Source organism: Otolemur garnettii, unplaced genomic scaffold (genome assembly GCF_000181295.1).
Source record: "Otolemur garnettii isolate 467f Iridium unplaced genomic scaffold, OtoGar3 scaffold00012, whole genome shotgun sequence".
NCBI lineage: Eukaryota > Metazoa > Chordata > Mammalia > Primates > Galagidae > Otolemur > Otolemur garnettii.
Window position 1 is genome coordinate 9,283,898 of NW_003852407.1, and position 19,699 is coordinate 9,303,596.

The window sequence follows — 19,699 nt, forward strand, 5'->3', positions numbered from 1 at the left end:
GCACATGGCCCAGTGGCCCAATGTTCGGTAACTATTTTTCCACTGATTTTCCATTGTTATTTTTTTATAGCCCTTGCTGCCTGCCCTCTTTATTGAGATCAGTACATTCTTTTGTAGGTACCTTAATGGACTATGCTCAGTTAAAAATAAGAGCTTATGTGTGGATCCTATTTTGACACAAAAACTAATTATTTGGACAGCGATAAATAACTTATTTTCTGGAAATCATATCCTCTTGAGCCAAGATTGGCTCCTGGAAGGGGTATCTCCAATATAACATTGGAGGCACCTAATTAAACATGGCATTCACCAATTCAGTTAATTTCTCCTGGCTTGATCTCCCTCGTGTCTGATTTGGTTCTCTTATTTTTGCTGAGATTCATTCATTTTCAGGTTATTGATATCTTTGGATTTCCTTCTCAGGCTAGTCCTTCTGGTTTCTGTTTTAATTTCTCTCCCAAGCGCTGTTCCCTATATTTATGCCCTAAGGAACAGACATCGCAGATAAGTAGACTGGGATGCAGTCTACTGCAAAAAAATCTACTCCCTGCTTGTCTTATGCTTACAGGCACCTATTCCTATGGCCATAGGCTTCTGACTTGGTGATTTTAGCTGGTGCTTTTTGTAAAATCCAGCAGTACAACTGCTATGCTCACCCTCCAATTCTCCAAGAGGAACAGGGAGAAGAATGTTTATTATTAATGATTTGAGCAGACGTCCAGCACACTCCAGATCTCTTTTCTTTCGTCACTGTCATCAACTTGGCTTTTTCCTCTGCATCCCGGGAAAAGTGCTTAAGGTTTTCCTCCACAAAACTGATTTAATTGTCCATGTTGCCAAATCTGATTTTGCCATTTTCAAGTTGGGTTTAACCCCCCTTACAGCAATAAAGCTTTCTTTGCATTTCCCAAATGTATTCACTATAGCATCTTATCAGTCTACCGTGATTACATGTAGCAGCTGGTATTTATTAAGAACCTGCTATGGGCCAGTCCTGGCACCTGACGCTGAATCATATTAACAGGCATCACTCAGAGGTTGTCGCATTGTAGCACCACTACTGTACTAGAGTATGGCTTCCTCGTATTTCTATAGCCTTCTGCTTTTCTGTAGCATTTTCATCTCTTTTTCAAATAACTTTCTACACTCATAGAGGCCATATTCTGATATATTATTAACCATGTATAAATATTCTCTTGTAGTAAAAGTCACAGGATTTTAAGATTTTTTTCAGAGGTCTGTTTTTCCTCTGTCATCATAATGACGTCTCTTTTGCTTGGGCCACAGCATTTTTCAGAAGTGTCTGAAAAGAAAAAGAAGTTTATTTTCTGTTTGCTCATTCAACAATGTGTGAAATTTATCTGAACCTCACTGTCCCCATGTTGCTGTGTCCCCACTGTTTGTTAGTTCCCTGAATGGGCATGCTTAATCAAAAATATTAAACATTTCCTTCCTCTTAGATTATACACAGCTCTAGTTTTGTTTAGAAAAACCTTCCAAAGTGTGGTATATAACTAACCATGTGTCTCGCCTGTGTCTGACACACTGTCATTTTCTGTGAATTATAATTATGAATAGGTTAGAAAAAAGGGATGGTATAGCAGGCTCTCAGTCATATCAAAATTCTCACCTGGATGTTTAAATAATCCACACCCAGTTTTGTTTGGTGCAGACTTTCATCTCTAAATCAGGTAAGAGTGCAGAGAATGTGTGAGGTTCACATGCCTCCTTACTGATTTGGTAGATTTCCCCCAGCTAAAAATAGAAATGTCAGTATTTTTATTTCTAATGATCTTTGTTTTTTCTTGACTTCATCCTCAACAAAATTTGCTTTCCTATTTTGGCTAGAATAGATATTTCAAATCATCAGCTTTGTGCCCTAATTTCTCTATGCAATGCTAAAAAGCTACAGAGGTGAGTATAGAAAAAATACATATATCAGAAGGTCAACAAGATATATCCCAGGATTAGAGGCTAAGACATATGAGTTCAGACAGAAGGGATAAAATTTATATGGTCTACAAAAGAGAGGTCTCTGAGGTAGGCTCTTTATGACATGATCTATAAATATCATCAAGGTAAAAAAATAAACAAAGCAAATTATTTACAGTCACAAAAGATAATAGGACAAGAATGATTGAATCCGAGTAAGGGAAAGTTTACAATAGCTTATAAAAAAAAAGAGTTTTTAGCTGAAAGCAAAAGCAGCAACAAAACTAACAAATGTGTACAAAAGTCAAAAGTTAAAATCTTTCACAGACGTGTGGTAAAATATAGTAAAACAAAAATAAACAACAACCCTCCCCCCAAAAAAGCCCTTACAGGAGTAAACAAGAATTGCATTTTTTTCCTTTTTAGAAAAGATGCATGATTGTTAAATATTTATTACAGAAATTAAGCATAAGTCTTGTTATTACCACTCTCTAGTTATAGGACAAGTTATTGTTTAAATATGTATACTTAATAAAGATTTTTAGAAGAAGATTTAGTATTTGATAGACTGGTATGGTGATTGAAGTTTATAATTATTTATATACTTTACATTAGCTAGAAGAGAATTCAAATGTTTTTTCCATAAAGAAAAAATATATATTGAAAGTGGTGGATATACCAGTTACGCTGATTTGATCTTCACAACTTGTTTGAATGTATTAAATTATCACCCGTACCCTTCTATTATGTACATCTATGGTATATAAAAGAATTAAATTAACATATATGTATACGTAGAATAATGATGGCTTCATATGACTATCATACAAACCACATCTTAAAAATGATTCCCCATTGATTCTATGACCATTTGAAGTCACTTCTCAACAAGGACCACAAGTGATCTTACCACGCTCTTGTCTGTCTTCATCAAATTTTGAAGTAGTGTTGATGCTGGTGCTTGACTTCTCCACTCCTGCTCAGTCCATCATCATCTCTTACCATCTGATTCATACCCTCACTTTTCTGCTAAGATTGTTCTGCAATGAGCTCTTCCTTTTGAAATGGAGTGAGGTACTGCCACTCCTATCCAAAGCATTTGGTAACATTGACCAGCATTTGCTTCTTCAAGGCTTTCTTGGCTTGGATTCCATTCTTCACCTGGCTGTCCTATGTCTCTGAATGTTTCCTTTTTATCCTCTTAATGATAGGAACGTAGACCTTAAGAGATTATTTCCAAGATTCAACAAGAAATGCACAAAATATTCTTAGCAAGTTTGTTTGAACAGACACCGTCATCCTTGTCAATTATTATCCATCCATCCATCCATCCATAATGGCATCCATTGATTACTTCTCTTGGAAGCAAGCAAGCTGTCTAAAGCATCTCTGTCTGTGTTTTTATTTACCACTAATAAGCTGACGATTTGCTCATACCAAATCCAAATAGTTAAGTCCCAATCGCTCCCCAGTCTATAGTCTGAAACTGTTTTCTGTACATACCTAAACAGATATCCCCCAAAAACATCAATATTAATGTAATAAAAATTTAATTCCTTACTCACCCCTCCCTCTGTACTTCCTTGTGCCCATTCTATCTCACTATATATCTATCTGTATACCACAGAGAGGAAATAATTATTTGACCAGTGTAATCAGTGATCCAAGCAGAGAATTTCAGCCATTTTTTATTGTCATTCCTTTCTTATGTTTATGCACCCATGAAGTACCAACAGTTGCCAATTTTTCTTCAATCATGTGGGGAAGGGAAAGGTCACATTCCCCTTTCCAAGTTCCTCAGCTGTGACCCTAGTTTACCTAGTCCACATTGTCATTTTCTCCCCACTTGATGACTAAAGGAACCACCTGACCCTTTCATTGGCTCTTAGCTTCTCCTCACTGTAATTCACTCTCCACACTACCTCTATGGAGAGCGTTATGAGCTTTGTAAATCACATACTTGTTCATAGTACGTCTCTGTATTCACAAGAAAAAATTTTAAGTAAAAAATGTAATATGATGAGTAAGTCTCAACTTCTCAGAATTGTAGAGGAAAAAAGGCCATCATAGTTTATTTCCAAACTATTTTTTTAGTTTTGTCTTCTACCTCCATGCAAGTAGTGCACATCAGACAAAACATTTCCAAAGAATTACATGTCCTTTTCAAACTATCTTTCAAAATTAATGAAGGGGTGCAAGGCAAGAACAAATGTAAGGGCCTCCAAACTCTGTGGAGGAACAACAGCTTAGCTAAAATTAATAATGGTAATCAGCTGCTGTCCCCTCGTTTCCTTGTTGACTAGTTTCCAGTGACTAGTTGACTAGTGACTGTCCCCTTATTTACTTCTTTGTAACTGATACTCTGGACTTACATAGCTGTTAGTCAGAAAGAGCCTTAACTTTCTTTGCATAGCTGGTGGTTGTAAAGACCCTTAACTTTCCACATACATAACATCACTTCTGGAAATCTAAAGGTGTTTCCACATATCTTCTGGGCCCTGCATTCCGGTGGATTGGCTAGCCTTCTTAGATTGGCGGCCCGTAGTAAGAAACTGATTTCCCTGCAATTATGACCCCAGGAATGGAAGCAACACAGGAAGATGATTTCTACCCCTCTATAACTTTGCCACAAACCCAGCCTATTAGCAAACCTCATTACTTAATCTCTTGTCCACCAAACTATCCTTACAACCCTGTCTTTCAAATTCTCATACAGAAGTAGATTTAAAACATTTCTCCCACTTCCTTGTTTCATGCTATGTGGAATAAACTCTTTCCCTGCTGTAAACCCTGCTGTCTCTGAATACTGGCTTCGTTTTTTTCTTTCTTTGCTCCTTTCCTTCTGTCTTTGTTATATTTTTTTTTTTTTTTTTTTTTTTTTTTGCCTTTTTCTGTAAGCAAAACATAGTACCCACTTTGAATTAGAAAGAAAGTACCCACAGTGAATAACATAGATATCTGATTACAGAAAAAATAAGGTCTGGCTCAAGTTACTTTCCTTCTATTAGGCATTAGTGGTTTTCTCAAACTGTAGTGATTTGGAACTTAGCTTTATTTCTATAACATATACTATTAATTAAGTCATTAATTTGACACTTTGTATTTCACAATTTACTAACTTATTACCTACTTGAGAGAGGCGATTCTGCTCCATTTTTTTTTCCTTATAAATAAAAAACCAGGCAATGAACCTGGCATGGCACTTCCATGGCACCTGGTTGGGCAGTAGCCCAACCTTCCATGGCACTTTTCGTCCACGACTTTGGGAGAAACTGGGCATCTCCCACATGGACCTGCCCCTGACTTGCATAGGTGTTCACACAGCATGGGTCTGAAATGACCAAGATGGACCGCACCCATTTCTACTTTCCTTTAGGTTTTGGTTTTGAAAATGTGGAAATAACAGCTCTGGAAGATGAAAATAGTTGTCCATTATCACACTATTATTATAAGCAATTGGTAAGAAAGATTAGAGCCTTAACGAAGCTATCCTCATATCCTTAATCCCAAATCTTAGTGTTTTTCTGCTCTTGTAGAAGATTGTAGTAGACTATTTTGTAATAGGCCTTTGATACTCAGTATTTAAAGAATAGATCAACAACTATTGATTTCTGGTAAACCTCCCCAAGATGGAAGACTATACTTTGTGTGTATAAAGTATCCTCCAATCCTAATTTCTTATCTGTCAGAACAGGCTAATGTATATTTTTCACAAATAACCTTGATAGGAATATAATAATTTTAAAAATTTTTAAGATAAAAACAATAATTTTAATGTAAATAGTAAGGCCATGCAGTGGCATTGGCAGTGGAATATAAAATTATGCAAGTACAATATTAAAAATCTTGATTACCTATTCAGTCTCATATAGTTCCTTTTTGTGCATTGACGTAGTAGTTTCTTATCCAGAATTTGAACACAATAATATGTTCAAAAGATTCCACAATTAAAAATGATAATTAATTTATGTCACTTGTTATGGGATAATATTATAATAGTTTCAAAATTATATTTAATATAATTAGACATTTCTTAGACATTATATTGTGGGATCTTGTATAGTCTCAAAAACACCACAGCATATATTAATTATAGTTATACTAGAAATACATAAAAGTAAAGAATGATCAAATTCTCTGTTCAATAAGATGCAGGTAGAAAATTTGTATAATATTTATCTAAAATTTACTACTATAAAGTAATTTGTTTTCTATAGTTCAAATGTTCTTGTCCATGTTTTCAAATATCTTCAGCCTGATAGTTTTTTCTTTTGATGGTGAAAGTCAATTTTGACTGACTGAACAGAAAAATTGCAATCTGTATTACCTATAACAGATTTTACTATGAAGTATATTTAGCAAAAAATTCTTTGCACAATTTTTTGTTGATCATTTATAATATATCAGAACCTGGGTCCAGAAACATGAGAAATGTAGAGGAAAAAATGGAGCAGAAGCTCCTCTCTCCAGCAGGTTATAAGTTAGTAAATTGCAAAATGCAAAGTGTCAAATTCATGACTCAAATAATTGTAAATATTGTAGAATTTTACATGAGTTCCAAATTATTACAATTTGAAAATTGTGCCGGGTGGAAGAAAAGGAACTTGAGCCAGACCTTAATTTTTCTCTAATCAGGTATCTATGTTATTCATTGTTTTAATTGAAGTGGAGAAGTGCAGACTGTGCTTTGCTTAGAGAAAAAGGCAAAAAAAAAGAAAAAAAAAGAAAAAAGAAAAAAAAAGAAAGAAGGAAAGAGAAAAAAAAAGGAATCCAAACTCGATATGTTATACTGTAATTTAAACTCTCTTTAATCTTTCTATAAATAACTCAATATTTAGACTACATTTCTATGTCCTCTTACATCAATTACATATTCCCAATTATCAATTTATAATTAATCAAATATCTCCAAACCCAGAATACCCCTGGTTTGTGTCGTTTCCTCCATTTGAAGTCCCATTGTAAGTCCTAGGCTAAGGCCCTCCTCTTCCTTGACACTTCACTTTACCTTCCTGTTGGGAGTCAGTCTCTCCTTTCCCCACAATCCTGCCATACTCTGCTCATTCATCTATCCAAATACTTGCCATATTCTGGCTTATTCCAGAGCCTGGTATACAGGTGTCTTTTGCACATAGTAAGGTATAATAACTTCATACTCATGCAGTATATGGTGTTTTGTGTTTTTCTACCTTTTCCCAAAAGGGTTAACACAGCTGTCAAATGGATCAATTTGAGAATATTCAAATTAATCTATGTGTAATGACTAGGTCTATGTTGTATGAGTAAAAAAAAAATAAATGCGAGTTATTTAGATCACACTAGTGATTTTTTCTAGATATTTCAATCTTAGACTTCTGCAAGGAGGTTCCACAAGCAGAAGTATTCACCTGTACTTTGCGTTTACCCATATGTGCTTGTGAGGAGGTCAGTGTGAGGTAGAAGGGTTTGTTCTGCAGATCCCATCCTGCCCTTCATTTGCAAAATGAACTCTTTCTTCTCTGTCTTTTGGCTTTGCCTAGAGAAAAATACTCCCCCCCCCCAGTTTATTTGGGGGTTGGAGTGCTTACAAAGACCTTAGACTTCCTGGTAAGAATATGCATGCCAAATATCTATTTATGAAGAGATTACCAACAAAGTTGCTAACTCTCTCATCCCTCTATGATTTGTGTTTTTATTAAGAATAAACAGTATACTTTGAAAAGTTAATTCATTAATTGTGGCAATAAATTGTCACCCTTGGCTGCAACTGATTTCTTCATTTAACAAAAATGTCTATCACTTACCACATGTCTGGCCTGTTCTGGTAAATAAAATTAATGGGAAGCTACTTATTTGGATGGAGCTCCTGCACTAGGCCCCCATAGACCAACCCAAAAAGGATGGCGACTGCCAGGGTAGGTTAAAGGTCAAAGTTGATTCATTTAATAATTGTTTTCTGAAGGCAAATCAGCCATGCTATGGTTCCTCATTGCTTAAGTGAAACCTAAATTCATTACTTGTAAGATTTGACCTTCTAAGAAATTGGGAGAGATAATAGTGAAATCCTCAAATAAGCCAGTTCTAAAAAAAATAAAAAAAAAAAAGATGGAAAATAGAAAAGAAGGAAAATCTAGGAGAATCACAGCAACCAATCAAAAGGGCCCGGATAACCTGAGCCAGCATGATCAGGAAGTTCCCTCTTCTTTAATTCATAAAAGCACCCTGAGCAACTTGATGTTAACCAATCTTCTTTTTGCGCTGTGCCATTTCTTTCTTGCTCAAGCTGCCTTCCAAAAACTGGCTGTACTGCCATGCCCAGTGGGTTTTTGTCTGTTTTGCAGAGGTTGCTGTTGAGTTCATGAATTGCTAATGCAAGCCAATTAAGTCATTAAAACTCAATATAATTTGTTGAAATGATGTTGACAGTGTTAAACCCTAGAGAGGTAAAGTTGAATATGACAGAGGTCACAACTTTTTGGTAAGGTGAACTGAAATATCAATCAATCACTGTAATAAGCACAGTAAGTGCTCTAATGAAGGGAAAAGTGGCTTTGCAGACAAAGGAATGAGAAACTCCACCTGCCAGTAACCGCAGAAGTAAAAAAAGAACTCAAAGTGCTCTGAACTTCTCTCCTACATATCTTCCATCTTGAATGGATGCCTTCGCCCTTGCTAAAGGTGTTTGGAAAGATATCCATACAAAGAGAGGTAATGCATTCGTTTGGAAGGAATTGTTCACTAAATTAATTTTCCCTCTTGCCATCTGAGGCCTGGGGAGCGAACAGCAGCAGCACATGGGACAAGGTGGAGAGTACTTGGACCTTGATCAGCACATCAAGTCTCTGTGAACAAACACTGAACACCTGAGTCTTAATTTGATGGAGACGAGCCCTCAACGGGAATGATGAGCCCTCCAAAAAGGATGGCGACTGCCACGGTACACGTTAAAGGAAGTGGGTTCAAACTTGAATCATTCAATAATTTTTTTCTGAGAGCAAATCTATCTTTCAGGAAATGATTTGAGTATCTTAAGGGCTCCATTTCAATCAGTGTTTATATACCTGGAGATACTTGCCTCCCACACTCATGCACACACAGATGCACAACACAGACTCTTGATAGCATCTGTCAAAGCGGGAAACAGGCAAACACACAAAACTCACTAAGTAAAACTAAAAACCAGTAGCATTAGAATGCTTGAAAATTTAGCCATCATCAATGAGGGGGTTATTTTTCCCTGTAGTAGTTCAGGGGAAGAAACTAGGGTAGAGTTCCTTAACATTTCAAAGAAGAGGTAGAAAATGAGAGTTTTACTAGGAAAAACTAGTATTTTTCTTCACTATTTTTCTCCCATGTAGATAGGAGAATTTTCGACAAGAGGAACATTGATGTTAACATTAACAATTCACTAGTAGACTCATCTTCTGTGGTGCCCATTCATATTTGGCGAACCATTCATTTGTTTGCTACAAAGGGACATTTCCCTATATTCCTTTCTCTTAATCAACATTAAAAATAAATGTGGCAAATAAAGAACAGGACCAAGGACACAGCTGTCATGACAATTCTGGTGCTTTTCCACCAAATCAGAATGGCTGACATGGAAAACAGAGTAACAGATGGTCGGATAGCTAAAGAGGCACATGATTTGCTCAAGGTCAGAAGTAATTGCAGCAGCACAACTAGAAACAAAACCCAGAAAGACTTTGAAGCTAAATGCTATTGTTTGTACATATCATTTCAATGAGGAGTAAAGTTTCAATAGTGACAGGATAATTTTAATAGAGTCTCAGTTCTTTATTAGATACAATTATGGAAAGGATAGTTTTGTTGGGGGAAAGATAACTAGCCCACATTGCCTGTCTCTACCGTATGGAATCTGGAGGCCACGTCAGAACATGAGACTGGAATAAATGCTTTGTGTCCATATGTGCAATTCTAATGTATTGGGTTGTATTTTTTTTTTTTTAGGAATTTGATGTATAAATGTGTGCACAGTAGAGTGGTCAGGTTGACATTTTAGGGACATTTCTCTCACATTGGCATATAGGATGAATTGAACACTGTGAAAGGGAAGAAAGGGCAGGGAGCTTGTACTCGGGGAGGAAGAGTTATAGAATTGTTTTGGTTATGAAGGTCAAATAAGAACTCAGAGGGTGGGGGTTCTCCCTACAAAGACAGAGAATAGTGTGGACTTTGTTTATTGACGATGAGGGTGACATGTTTCTGGACAAACTGAAGTTAAGATACAAGCTGGATTTTGATGGAAACATCCGGGAGACAGGTTCACTTCTGCAACTCAAAGAGAAAATTTGGTCCAGAGTTACAAACTTGGTAGTTACCTACAGAAAGGTGATAAATCGACCTACCACAGTGAGTAAATTTGTAATCAAAGGGTAAAGAAGATGAAAAGAGAATGGGGAATAGAATCACTGGACAAGGTTTCATTTAAACTTGATGCATGATCCATAAAGGAAAAAATTTACAGATTAGACTCATCAAAATTTAAAACTGCTTCTTTTTGAAAGATACCGCTAAGAAAAGCCGTAGACTAAAGAAAAATATCTGCAGAATATGTACATGATAAAGAATAAAGAATTCCCAAAATTCAACAAAGAAATAAACACCTTGTCATAAAAATAAACAGAGGCTTGAACAGATAGTTTAACAAAGAAGGTATACAAATGGCCGACAAACACACGAAAAGATGATCGCTCCTCCTCTCTGGTGTCTATGAACAATGAACTTACAGAACCACTGATTCTAAATGATGACCAAATAATCATAAAATCATATTCCTATATAGTGCTTAAAAACTTACCAGGCACTGTTTTAACACTATGCAAATATTAACCCACTTAATGAATTAGTAAATTGAGGTTTTAGTTAACCATTTTGTAGATGAAGAAACCGAGGCACAGAAAAGTAGAGTAATTCTCCCAAGGTCCTGTAGCTTGTAAATGGCTGAGTCCAGATTTGAATATAAGCAATCTGCCTCCAGAGCCTGTGCTCTCAGTAATGACAACCCTCAGTTTCCTTAATGACCAGCCAGTATATACTGAGTGCCTACTGAGTGCTCAGTACTGGATCATACCCTATCAAGTTATAAAAAATAAAGATAGTTCACATCCTAGATCTTAAAGTCTAGAGAGAAATTTGAACCTATGCACACACTTGACTGCATCTAATACTTAATTCAAGTTTTACAATTAGAAAATAAACAATAGACATACAGAACATCATCATCTTGATTGAAAGACGGAATCTGACTATGACAATTAGGGATTGTTGAAACCTTCCAAACCTTCTGCAGTTTAGAAGTACTTCAGAGAAAAATAAAAACCCTGAATCATTAGAAAAATTCAAATAAGGAATAGGAGTTTGGACATCTGGAAAATAGCCTTCTATGATGTGTTATACTACCGTAATTGTCAGTGAAAATATCTATCAATTGTCTCTTTCATGCTTCACAGGGTCCTTGTGTTTTAGGTTGTTTCTAATAACTTAGTGTAAACAAGTATGACCCACGTCCAAACATGATAATAGTCTAATTCAATTACCTTTCTGTTAGAGCTGCAACTGTCAAGTGAGCTGAAAGAATTCCTGCTAGCTGGGTATTATTTCATCAGCACTAAAAACCCATCCTTAAGATCCCTGAGTAACTGTTTTGTTTTGCTTTTGTTTCTTTTTTCCCCCCCTCATTTCCCAGAATGACAACCTTTCAGGAGAACGGTGGTAAGAAACAGGAACATAGGCAACAGCTATCCTTCTTAATTAAGTGATTCTGATTAAAAGAAAACAGTGTCTTTGAAGTTGTAGCTTCAGGAGTCTCAGATTCACTGCGTTCTCGCAGCCCAGCCTGGAAGCGAGTCACATATGTGTGTGCCTCTGACAACTGCGACTGTGCAGGGGGGCAGGCAGGGAGGAGAACGGAGAGCGAGGAAGGGAAATGGAATTAGAGGTGGGAAGAAAACAGAAAAGCACGGGGGGTGGGGAGAGAGAGAGGAAGAGAGAGATCCTGGGAGATGGGAAAGAGTGAAGGGATTGGAAGGAGGGGGGGGATGCAAAAGCCAGATTTTTATTGGAAGCAATTGAAGTGGTTGCTATGAGACCCGCTCGAGCAGAGGACCAGCAGTCAGCCCGACGCTGATGGTTCTTACCTCGTCCTAAACCTTTCCTTTGACACAGTTTTAGAGTTGTTTAATATCCGAACAAGCACCTGACACGGGTGACTTTTTCCTTCTTTTTTCTCCTCCACTCCCTCGGGTAAGATGGAGGTAGAAAATGAAGCCAGCTGCTCTCCGGGCAGTGCATCAGGCGGGTCCAGAGAGTACAAGGTGGTAATGCTGGGAGCAGGGGGAGTTGGTAAAAGCGGTAAGTTTTCACACCAAATGCTGGGGAAGGAGGGACCTCTGTAGAGGCAACTGTATAGAGTGAAAAAAAAAATGATATTGTTGATGTGCTTAGGGGTTACTCTGGCAGTCAAGCACGAGTGTCTGTCTGGCAGAATGTTCAAAAGTGTCAAGACTGTTACAGCGACGCTGATGAGTCAGGAGAATGCAGAGACAGCCGTGTTGATAGACGGAACTTTAAAAGGATGATTGTTTCCTTTGATTTCATGCTGGGTGATATTTGCTCTTAATTTATATGTCTTTTTAAAATAACAATAATAATATATATTAAACAGCCATGGTATGAGAAAAATGTGCTCCTCTTCTCACAGATATTCACATAAAGAACTGCTGTAAATATCCAATTAAACACAGTGATACACACACAGAGACATACTCAGGGTAATCAGTGCTGATTGTTGTGCTTGTTCCTTTTATCAGGAGGTTCCTATCTCCTTTGCCTTGTCGATGGTTTGACATAGCATGTGTGGGCTTTGAATACCAAAAAGAAAGTTGGTCTTTGAAAGTGACAGTGATTTAAGGAATATATTCATTGTACGAGGAGTGCAGGGGATCAAACTCAACTTTGTGGTTAACTGAATTAGTGGAGAAAGCTATAGGAATAGAGAGTAATAAGCATGAAGATTAGTAGATTTGTTTTGGTACATAAAGAACAGAAGTTGTCAGTGCTTGGAGTTCCTGAGGAGCATAAAAGTGCAAATACAAGAAATTAAAGAAATAGATACGCAGCAGTGTTTGAGGCTGATTAAATGCTGGAGAGCTTGGAGCTATGGTTATCACTAGAAAATGAAAGATAAATATAGCTTTTCATATAAATATTAAATATCCCCATTGGGGGTACATCTTTGAGGATATTAACAGATAAGACATATTAGAATTAGCATGGGCAAAAATAACTTTGAAAAAATAAATAAGTTGAAGATAACACTTTTGGCAAAAGAAACCGAAAAGGGAACAACATTGGTGGTGGGTCCACAAGGGATAAGAAAGCTGAACAGCAACAGCTTTGAGATTGTGACTTTATTGGACAGTAGAGGTAAAGAAGTCAGAAAAAAAAAAAAAAAAACAGGACACATAAAATTGAGCACTCCTTATATCCCCCTCCCCAAAAGGGAATTTTCATATTAAGGAAAGAAGTAGGTAAGTCTGGGTGCTGTCAGTAGCTAAATGCCTGTCAGGGTGAGAAAAATGAGTCATCTCTTCCAGGAAGGAAATGTGAAATGAAAAGCTTTGCAACTGCATACGAATGAGGAATTTTTAAAAGACTTTCCTTTTTTAATACAGGGGTTTGAAAAGGACAGAATCAAAACAGGTGAGGATTTAAGGAAGCAGGGTGTGTAGGAGGAAGGATAAAGGGAACATAACCTGGGTAAAAGAGAGCCATGCTTTAGAAGACAGTTGAGAAAGAAACAATGTGACAATGAAACATTGTGATGGGACAGAAACAGATCTGAAAAATTGGCAAGAAGCCCATCAGCAGAAAACGTCCCCAGCAGCCTGTGAGGGCAGGAGGGTGCTGCAGTAGTCCCACCGTGTGCCCCTGGCTTGGTATTTGCTTCCTTCACCAGAAACTTCGGGGATGTGGAAATACAGTGATTGGTATTTAGCCTCCCTTGTTTTATTCCATACAAAATGGAACGTGGAGAAAATAAAAGGTGGACGGGAATAACCTTCAGCAACACACTGTTCTTGTGATATTATGATGTTTTAATAGTGCTTTAATGTCTCCTATTTTGACGCCCCCCACTATTATTTGTACTGACTCATCATTTACTACCACTCCAATGATGAGGGATTTCCAGTGTAGCATGTGGCTGACTTGGTGGACTGCTTTGCTCTCACCTTTGATTTGTACAAAAGAAGCCGATTCATGATTAAATACTTGAGCAAAACTTTTTTTGGTGGGATGAATACATGGAAGAGGCCAACTCACCATCAGCAAAGGTTAAGAATGAAAGAGAGTAAATTGTTCAATTGCATTAATTTGTTATCACTCCAGAGGTTAGCGCTCGTACTTTGGGGCCACACTTGGAAAATCCTGCCTTCATGGCTAAGCGTTTGGAATCATAAAGACCAAATCACATCTGGTCCTTGGAACTTTCTCCCTATGATTTAGTTGATGCTTTCAGTATATGAATATTCAAGTGTTGACGCTCAAAATTAACGTTCTCTTGAGGGTTAAAACATGGATAAGAAACTCAGTTTACTGTAACCATAATTTTGAAATGAATAAAATCTTGGGGATTTTGGAGATTTCAACGTATACTGAGAAGTAGAGTTTTTTAACTCCATATTTTACTACAACAAACTTTTGTTAGTAAAAAATTTTTTAAAAGATTGGCAGCTTTAGTGGAATAAAAATTCCCACAGAATTTAGAAAATGTCAGTAAATAAATGTGTTGTGAGTGGGGAATTTTAAAACACAAGTAATCAATAAAATTTACTGTGCACATAGTATCCAGGGGCCCATCCTAGTTACTACAGAGGGGAAAAATGAAGAAAGTGCACAATTACAAATTGTGCATCAAGTATGAGATACATGTATTTCATGCTTATAATCAGTCCTCAACCTGAGCTGGTCTTTCTATTATTAGAGATGGAAAATCAAAACCTGAGAAGGTGGCATCTGTGGCTCAAGGAGTAGGGCGCTGGCCCCATATACCAGAGGTGGTGGGTTCAAACCCAGCCCCTGCCAAAAACTACAACAACAAAGAAAAAAAAAATCAAAACCTGAGAAATAAAATTTGTGCCTGGTCATAGGGGCAATTAGTTATAGATTTCTGTGATGCTTCATCTAACTGCACTACACTATGTTTAGCACCCTGAAGAGCACAGGCAAAGAGTCCCACCACTCACAATTAAGAAGAAAATAAGGCTACTGGCAAGGCACTCTCTCTGTCTTGAAAGGTGTATTTAGAAAAGATATTAACCATCTAGAATATTATTCTCACTTATGCATCTATACCACTTTAATCTAATTAAGCACTGTACACTGTATAGAATATTTCTATTCTCTATAAATACAAAATAAATCTATATGTACTTATATTTTTATAATTAAACAATGTACCTAATATAAAGAGTGCAAGAGTGTTATTAACTTCAGAGGAAACATGTACATGAGAAATAGTCCTCACCCTATGGAGACCATGGGGAAACTGAGGCCTCAAGAATTGAAAAGAGCTGCCAAGGTGATTCATACAGTAGTGGCCAAGTCAGGTTGAGAATGCAGCCCTTCTGATCCCATGAAAGCTCTAATTTTTACATAAGATAAGCCAAATCAAAATTGAACCATATAAAATAACAAATATTATGCATTGGAGTGGATATATAAGACGAAGAAATCTAAAGGTCTAATGCACAACATGAAGACTAGAGGTCATAATATTATATTACATTTGGTATTTTGAAAAAGAAGTAGATTTTAGCTGCTCTCGCCCCCTCTAAAAAAGGGTAACTATGTCTATGTGAGATGATGGATGCGTTAATTTGCTTCACTATAGTAACTATTTTACCATTTATAATTACCTCCTAATATCAATCTGTAAATCTTACATTTACATAGTAAAATTTATTTAAAAATAATAAAAACTCATGATGAGAAAGATGCTTATAAAACAGCACCAAAAGAAAAAGTATAGAACACAAATAACACAAAATGGCAGACCACAATCTTAGAGGAACATAAACTATGATTACAGCTAAAAACAACAAAAAAAAAAAAAATGCGCAGAATAAACCAATTACCCGAGGAATTCGATGTTCCTTATGGACATTCCCAGACTTCCACCTGACTCTGTTCCATTCCTTCCCCCGCCATACACCAAAAAGAAAAGAAAAATAGATAAAACCTCGTAGACAAATTTAAGAGTTTTATGGAGTCTAAACAGTTTTTACAACTATGTTAGACACTGACCTTTCTCTGCTTCTTTGGTCTGGTGCAGGGAGGCTTTTCCTCAGTGGCAGAGCACGGCGAGTTGGTGCTTGCTTTTCTGCATTCACGTCTGGTTCTCCCAGTGCAGAGCAAAATGATTCCGCAGATCTTACTCAATAATAATACAATCTTACTTTCCAAAATACATTTTACCTATTCTGTTTTGCGATCTTATTTTATAATCAAATGATTTAAGGAGGTGTGTAGGTCATCTACTGTGTTCACATGAGGTGTCTGAGTTACATAAATGTTCAGAAAGGTTTGTCCAAAAATATGCAGAAGAAAATCAGAACGTAAGGTCTAGAAATTAACTCAAGTTTTTGAACTTTAAATTGTTTTGGCATCGAATTGCACAGAAAATGTAGAGAATGGATCCAAATATCAGATGAGAGCTGCATGCTCTTCCCTGGTCCCTGGGAATTACTTTGGTGAAATTTTTCCTTAATATGCATTTTTAAGTGAAATATGTATGAAATACTATGCAAGTCATTGAGAGGGGAGAATATTATTCATAACCATGATTTCAGACATGATCTCTGCCTTCTGGGGGAGCACCATCTCCTAATAAAAAATATACTTTAGAGAGTATGAGTATAAATCTAAAATTATCATTCATGTCAGACTTCTAAGAATTTAGGCTTTAAAGAATTGTGGAACTCAGAGTACGAGATGGCTGAATCTGGATGCAAAAGTTGCAAAGATGTCATAGCAGAGACGTTATTTAATTGGTATATTAAAATCTGAGGAAGATTTTTTGAGGCTGAGAAGGGAATGTCTGAGAGAACTCATGGAGGGAAATGAACAGACAAGATATGTGCACAGGCAAAAAGGAATGTGGGGCTTATAATTTTTCATGGAGAGATCTTGATGACTTAGTGTCTGTAGGATACAGTTGAACAAATCTCTCCTGAAATTGGCTCAATACATACCTTAGGAAACAGAAAAGTCTTATGAAACAAATAAGCTGAAAACATAAATAACTATTAGGAAACTGAGGATTTATTAGAATGCATCTGTTGTGAACTGTAGAGAAAACTCATTTGTAAAATAATATTGTCCCTCCCCCAGTCTTTTATAATTTTTTTTTTTTGTAAATCCAGAGATTTGTGTAGCAGGATTTGTTTTATAAAAGGAAGGCAATAACAAAAACACTATTTTCTGATGTAAGCAGCAAATATTGCTTATTGAATCCCAACTTCAATAATTGATACAAGCAGGTAGAAAGTCCAGCCTTTCTCTAAGGAATTAAATCAAGTCAAATACCCAAGTGCATCATTCATGTCCAAGAGGCTCCATGTTTCATCTTTTTATCAGAACTTTGGGTCTGCCAAAGCTGAACAATTGTCACATGAGGACCATGTGTTATACTAACGCTGTGTATTTGCAAAGGAAAAAGGAAAAAAAAAAGTAAATAAGGAGAAAATGAAAAAAGTAAGATTTTAAGATTCTGACCCTACCCTTAATTGTTACCACTCTAGTTATACTGCTGACCATCACTCATTGCAATAGTGTCAGCAAGAATTAGCCAAGATGTCTAAATAAGGTTCAGTTAAAAAGTACTTTGTACTCATTCCAGTAATGTGCACACGTCACACAAAAGGTGTTGGCTGGCAATATTTCCAAGGTTATATGCATTATTTAGATTTTATTTATTATTATTAATTTTTATTGTTTGGGATTCATTGAGGGTACAAAGAATTAGGTTACAATGATTGCATTTGTTAGATAAAGTCCCTCTCATAATTGTGTGCCACCCCCAAGAGGTGTGCCATACACCATGACCCACCATACCCCTTCCACCTTCCCTCTCCACATTTTCTCATTCCCCTTTCCCTTCCTTGTATTAGATCATCTACTGCCTTAATGATAGAATTGAGTACACTGGATTCTTGCTTCTCCATTCTTATTTTGCTTTACTAAGAAGAATGTGTTCCACCTCCATCTAGGTTAAACCAAAGATGTTAAGTCTCCACCTTCTTTAGTGGCAGAATAGTATTCCATGGTATACATATAGCACAGCTTGTTAATCTATTCCTGGGTTGAAGGGCATTTAGGCTGTTTCCACATTTTGGAAATTGTAAATTGAGCTGTGATATACAATCTAGTGCAATTGTCTTTATGATAAAATGATTTTTTTTTCTTCTGGGTAGATGACTAGTAATGGGATTGTAGGATCAGATGGGAGGTCTAATTTGAGTTCTTTGAGGATTCTCCATACTTCCTTCCAAAAGGTTGTATTAGTTTGAAATCCCACCTAAAACTGTAAAAGTGTTCCCTTCTTTCCACATTCATGCCAGCATCTGCAGCTTTGAGATTTTGTGATGTGAGCCATTCTCTCTGGAGTTAAGTGGTATCTCAGGGTAGTTTTGGTTTGCATTTCTTTAATGATTAGGGATGATGGGTATTTTTTCGTATGTTTGCAAGTCATTTGTCTTTTTTAGAGAAGGTTCTATTCATCTCTCTTGCTAGGTATATGGGATTGTTGGCTCTTTTTTGTTGATTAATTTGAGTTCTTTATAGATCCTAGTTATCAAGCTGTTGTCCAATTCATAACATGTACATACCTTTCCCATTCTGAAGGTTACCTGTTCACTTTGGTTGTTGTTTCCTTAGCTGTACAGAGCTTTTCTGCTTAATTAAGTCCCATTTATTTATTTTTATTGTTGCAATTTCCACAGAAGTCTTCTTTATAAAGTCTTTCCCCAGGCCGATATCTTCAAGTGTTTTTCCCATGTTTTCTGTGATTATTTTTATCATTTCATGTCTTAAATTTATGTTTTTTATTCATCTTGAATCAATTTTTATGAGTGGAAGAAAGGTGTAGGTCCAGTTTCAGTCTTTTACATGTGGATATCCAGTTCTCCCAGCACCATTTATTGAACAGGGATTCTTTACCCCAAAGTATGTTGTTGTTTGGTTTATCAAAGATCAGGTGGCTGTAAGAGGTTAATTTCATCACAAACAGTATACAGCAACCAGATTTGAATGCCAGATGGAGTGGATTTGCCATAGGTTTGGTGGCTAATGAGGCAGCTACTCTATAGACTTTAAATAGATGAAAGAAAGTTACTACAGCTATATGTCTGTACTCCATGCTATACCTGAACTCCATGCTATGTCTGTACTACATGCTATAATTGGAGGTGAATGAACATGTAGTAACTCTAAACTGCCCACATAGTGCTCTGCTCCTTAGGTTTACACATTCACAAGGTGTCCTAATGGCCAAAGATCTATCTTACTTACCTGCCCTCATTTACTCCTCTTCATCTTGTGAGGAAGGCATTATTGTCTGCATTTCATAGATAAGGAAACCGAGGCACACATGTGCATGCACACACACATAACATGGCCAGAGATAAAGGTATTTAATTGATGAATCCAAGGTGTCTACACATGTATGACCAGGTTCAATTGATTACACCATTTTTATTTGTTTACC

General features: G+C 36.6%; 1 protein-coding gene across 1 annotated transcript in view; it reads left to right on the top strand.

Moving 5' to 3' along the window:
• Positions 1-12,009: 12,009 nt before the first annotated feature.
• The window catches only part of RIT2 (Ras like without CAAX 2), a 366,925-nt gene continuing 359,235 nt past the window's right edge, over positions 12,010-19,699 (top strand). Inside the window, exon 1 of the mRNA XM_003784731.2 lies at positions 12,010-12,285. Within this exon, the coding sequence (XP_003784779.1) occupies positions 12,183-12,285 (103 nt within the window). The 5' untranslated portion in view covers positions 12,010-12,182. The remainder of the gene's footprint in view (positions 12,286-19,699) is intronic.